This window comes from Propithecus coquereli, unplaced genomic scaffold (assembly GCF_000956105.1).
Source record: "Propithecus coquereli isolate 6110/MARCELLA unplaced genomic scaffold, Pcoq_1.0 Scaffold209, whole genome shotgun sequence".
Taxonomy (NCBI): domain Eukaryota; kingdom Metazoa; phylum Chordata; class Mammalia; order Primates; family Indriidae; genus Propithecus; species Propithecus coquereli.
In genome coordinates, this window is record NW_012145967.1 from 427964 (window position 1) to 433448 (window position 5485).

Consider the following 5485-nt stretch of genomic DNA (forward strand, 5'->3'; position numbering starts at 1 on the left):
ATTTTATTTATTGTAATATTTATTAGATTGCTTAAATTAAATAAAATTTGCATATTTAAATGTTTCAGAGTTATTACAACTTCCTGATCTTGATAATAGTACTATGGTTATGGCATTTAATGAAAAATTAGATAAAAATTGCGTATTTATTATAACGTTTAAAATTTAAGTTTTATACCTTGGTCGCATATAAAAACATGGCTCCGTATGACTACTGGCTCATCCCAAAATTCAAATTCATACCAAAATTGCAGAGATTTGCCTTCACTAAGAACAGCCAAAATCACATGTGGCTAGTTCTGGTAGCAATTTGAAAGGCAGAGATCATCGGTGACAGCAGCATTTGGATAAGCGACTAACCTCCAACGCTGGTGACTCATAATGGGACCTCGCTTAAAGGTCTCCATTGTGAATTTACAAAGACAAGGGCACTCACTTGATAGACATACCTTATACTTCATTACACACAGAGGATGAAAACCCTGTACTAGATAACAAAAGAAACAAATTACAATTTGAGGTTTTCAGCACCAATAACATAAAGTAAAGCAGGGTAGTGAAACAGATTAATTAAGATGGTAAGACAAGGAGGAGAAGCCTGTAGGTGGTACTTTAGCTCTCCTAACTCACAGAGAACTGTGTCAATGGGCATCCCAGGTGCCGAAACATTCCTCATTCCTTACGGACAAGCGCTTCATGTCGGCCCCTCCCAACTATTCAGGACTGTACAGTAGCTGTTATTTCTTTGCAGTCAGCAAACTGTGTCCAGTTGAAAAACTGCTGTCAGTACTAGGCTGGAAAAGACCACTCTTCACCTGTGCAGTATTCTGTTCATGATCTGCTGACGTCGGCCACACGTGTGAGCTTTCGTCTTTGGAATCCATCTTTTCCCTACAGGCCAGCCCCAAGCCTGGAGCGCCTACAGCAGCATGGGGCAGAGGACAGTCATCTGTCTACCACAGGTGTGTTCATGAAGGACAAAAAGGTCTCTCTGCAGCGTGCCTGAGAAAAGACAGAAAAGGAACCAAGACTTTAAGTGGATGAATACATTTTAATAGATTACAGTTTCAATCACCAAAAGAAAAAAAAAAACTTCGTTAAAGGCAACACACCTGAGCAAAAAAGGTAAAAAGGAAGAAATTATTTGTAAAAATTGTAAAATGTATTGCATGCTTGCTATGTTCTAAACACTTGCTAGGGGTGTATGCATATATATATATATATATATATATATATATATCTCACATACTATATATTTTGTAAATATATTTGTACATATGTGTGTATATATAATGTAATCCTCATTAAAAAGGTAATCTTTGTTCTCCTGAGGAGAATGAGTTTCCCAGATGTTAAATGCAGATAAGTGATGGGTTCATACCCAAGTATGATTGCTGCACAGCCCAAGTTCTCTCCTTGTAGACACTGACTTCCTACACAACCTTTATTCAAAATGAACAGCAGAATAATAAAAGCCACAGAATGAGGAAAAAATGCCAAGCAGAGGGAGCTGAATTTTCTGGGCCACAATTTGGTAAATGCAAATTCAAAGTTTATTTCCCATTTGGTCAGTACAGGAGTGATTCGTGACCAAATTAAAAGCTTTACTAAACATCAACATGCACAAAATCTACATCTCAAATCCTTATTCATTTTCAAAATAGGCTTTGTAAGGTAATCGTCTCTTTCGATGATGATAAAATGTTGATATTTTAAAAGTCACTTGAGATTTGCTGCGTTAACAGGGCAGCAGCCAAGCCTGGTGTACCTCCTCTCGACCTCCCATTAAAGTAGCGCACAGACACAAGAAAAGGTAGGACTGGCCAGAACACCGCGAAAGCCAAGATGAGAAAGACCACTGGCTAAGATCCAGCCAGAATTTTCTCCATTGCCCATGGAAATAAGCTGAGAAACACATTCTTAGACCACACATGTTCCAAGCTCTGAACCATAAGGCCCAAAGAAGAAAGAAAGAGAAGGCAAGTGCGTTGAATGTCTGCACCTAACCCTGGAGTACAGAACGGCCACGGCCACCTTCTGAGCCACTGAGATGCCTGTTCCTGCTTCGCCCCGACACTGTCATCCTCACCCACCCTACACCAGCCCCACCACACACACGCATGTGCACCCTGCATACACCCTCCTCTCCTTATCCCCATTCACAGAGTGCTTGAAACAATGCTTATGTCCACCAACAGGTGAATGTATAAAGAAAGGGGCGTGAAGGAATTTTCTAGAGAAACAGGAATATCCTATATCTTGTATCTAGATTGGGGTAGTGGTTACATGGGGAACACATGGGTAAAAAGTCATCAAACTATTCAATTAAAACATGTGAATTTTACCATATTTAAACCATACCCTAACAAAAATTTTTTTTAAAAAAAGCATATCTTCTTTAGAGAACAGTATACTATTTAAGTATACATAAAAAGATAGTTAAGGTCTGAACGAAGCCATTATTTAAAGAAACAAAAATATTAAGAAACCTAGGAATAAATGTCACCAATAACATAAAGATCTATATGAAGAAAACTAAAAAATTGTACAAAAGCATATAAAAGGTTCAGTAATTACAAAATCAGAGCCAGGAGTGGTGGCACATGCCTGTAGTCCCAGCTACTTGGGAAGCTGAGGCACCAGGATTGCTGAAGCTCAGGAGTTCAAGTCCAGCCTGGGCAACATAGCAAGACCCTGCTTAAAAAAAAAAAAATCATAGCATGTTCCATGCAGGAAGCGCTTTTTTTTTAAGTTTTTCATTTGGAAATAATTTCAGATAGGAAAATTGCAAAAAATTGCAAAGAATTCCTGTATTTCTTCACTCAGATTTCCCCAAATGTTAACATTTTACCATGTTTACTTTATTATTCTCTTCCTTCTCTCTCTCTCTTACCTGAACCATATGAGAGTAAGTTGCAGAGACAATGCCCTTTTACCCCTAAATTCTTAAGTGCCTAATTCCCAAAAACAAGAACATTTTCCTTGCTACTTAATATCAGCCTGGAAAAAAAAAAAGAACATTTTCTTACACCCACAGTACTAGTATCAAAATCAGGAAGTTAAATATTGAAACAGTACTATTACCTAACTCACAAACCTTATTCCAATGTTGTCAACTCTGTTTAATTAATGTCCTTTACAGCCAAAAAAACAACATTCTTTCTCCTGGCCTGGGATGCAATCTGGTATCACACACAGCATGTTCAATTGTCACACCCTTCAGTCTCCTTCAATCCCAAATGGTTCCCTGCTCTTTCTTGGTCTGCTATGACCTTGACATTTTTGAAATGCACAGGCCACTTATTTTTCAGAATGTTCTTCGATTTAAGTTTGTCTGATGTTTCTTCATGGTTAGATTCAGGATATGTATTTTTAGCATGAATACCACAGAAGAGATGTTGTGTGTCCTTCCTATAGAGGAATTTGAAGTGGTCCCCCCCTCCCCCGCAACTTGGTTCACTGATTGTACAAATGCTCCAGTGTATACTATGCTAGGCACTAGAAGGTGGCAGGGACCTGGCAGGTATGGCTCACGCCCTCACAAAACATACACAGCCCAGAGCACCTTTTTGCCTTTGTTTTTATTTCTAGGAAGGTGCTTTCCATTTCTCTTCTTTTAATGTTATTTATATCTTTTTTTTTTTTTTTGAGACAGAGTCTCACTGTGTTGCCCTGGCTAGAGTGAGTGCCGTGGCGTCAGCCTAGCTCACAGCAACCTCAAACTCCCGGGCTCAAGCGATCCTCCTGCCTCAGCCTCCCGAGTAGCTGGGACTACAGGCATGCGCCACCATGCCCGGCTAGTTTTTTTTTCTATATATTTTTAGTTGTCCAATTAATTTCTTTCTATTTTAGTAGAGACGGGGTCTCGCTCCTGCTCAGGCTGGTTTCGAACTCCTGAGCTCAAACAATCCGCCCGCCTCGGCCTCTCAGAGTATTTATATCTTTTTTAATAGGTAGTAAATGCAGTTAACTCAAATTTCAAAAGACGCTTAAAGGTGTACCGTAGACAGTCTCCCTACCTGGAATCCCCCAGCCACTCTTCAGAAGCAACCTGTATTATCAATTTCTTGTCTTTTCTTCCAAAGATATTTTATGCACATAAATTCTCTCCCTCTCCAACCACAAACAGAAGGATACTATAGATTCCATACAAGGTAGCTTTTCTTCTACACCTTGTTCATTCCACGCAACATCATACCTTTTATATTGTTCCATATCTGTATGGACATTCCTCATTCTTCACAGCTGTAAAACTTCATTGTATGAATACATCACAATTTATTTAATCAGTCTTGCATTGATAAACACTTAGGTTATTTCCAATCTTTTGCTATTATATGCGACACTGTGATGAGTAACTTTGGACATACATTGCTTACAATGTATCTTGCATTTTATATGTTAGCATCTTGCATCCTTTTGGCATCTCTGAGGGAAGATACTGAAGCAGTTAAAGTGGCTGGGTGAAAAGGAAGTAATTAGTTTCTGAACTCCAACACCGGTGCTCACCTCCTGTGCCTAGCGTCTGAGGGCACCGGCCACAGAAGCACAAGTGCTCTGAGACATGGAGAGGCAGCAGTTAGAAGAGGCACAGTGGTCAAGAGCTTGGGCTCTGGACCTGGATTTGGGTAGCAGCTCTGAGACTTAACTGACCTCAGGGAAATCACAGAAGTTCTCCAAACCTCTCTTCCTTCTCTGTAAAACGGAGATCATAAGGTTATTGAGAGAATGACATGAAATAATGCATGTGAGGTGCTTAGCACAACACCTGTTACATAAAAAACAATCACTTTGAAAAACAGGCATCCAAGCAGATTGCATTTTTCTGCCTACTTGTCTGCCTCCCCCTCTCAACGCTAAGTTCCCGAAGGTCAAGGAATGTGTTTTGTTGACTTATGGGCATGTGGTAGGTCCTCGCTAACTTTTGTTGAGTAGTTTAAAGACATCATGGTGTGCAGTGGGGACAGAATAGAGGACAACTAATCTGAACAGGGGTGTTCAGGGGTGACTTCTTTGAAAAGATGCAATTTAAAAGACGAAGAGGTGAAAGTAAGCAGAAACGGGAAGGGACAGGACAATTATTCCAGACTGAGATATCTTTTTTCTAATCTTACCAGAATCATGAAGTAGACATGACATAAAATACCAGTAAACTACGTAAGACAAGAATAAAGCATAGGGGCAGGAAATAAGTACTTAGCAGATGGGAGGCGAAAATGGAACAGTTAATCCACACACAGGAAAGTATACCAATAAAATTTCGCAATAAGGATGCACATTACTGCCCACAATGGCAATTCCCAATAAACTTCGAATATTGTTAACAAATAAAGAAGCTCAAAATGGTGAAAACATTTGAATTCAATAAGTGCCTGGAATCCAAAACAGTGACACAGGATGCCCAGTTAGAAATTATTGTTCTTAAAGATATGGCTATAGGCCGGGCGCGGTGGCTCACGCCTGTAATCCTAGCACTCTGGGAGGC

General features: G+C 39.7%; 1 protein-coding gene across 1 annotated transcript in view; it reads right to left on the reverse strand.

The window, feature by feature from the left end:
* Positions 1 to 952, reverse strand: part of PRDM10 (PR domain containing 10) — a 67685-nt gene extending 66733 nt beyond the window's left edge. Inside the window, exon 1 of the mRNA XM_012644271.1 lies at positions 816 to 952. Coding sequence (XP_012499725.1) covers positions 816 to 884 — 69 coding nt within the window. The 5' untranslated portion in view covers positions 885 to 952. The remainder of the gene's footprint in view (positions 1 to 815) is intronic.
* Between the last annotated feature and the right edge of the window lie 4533 nt (positions 953 to 5485).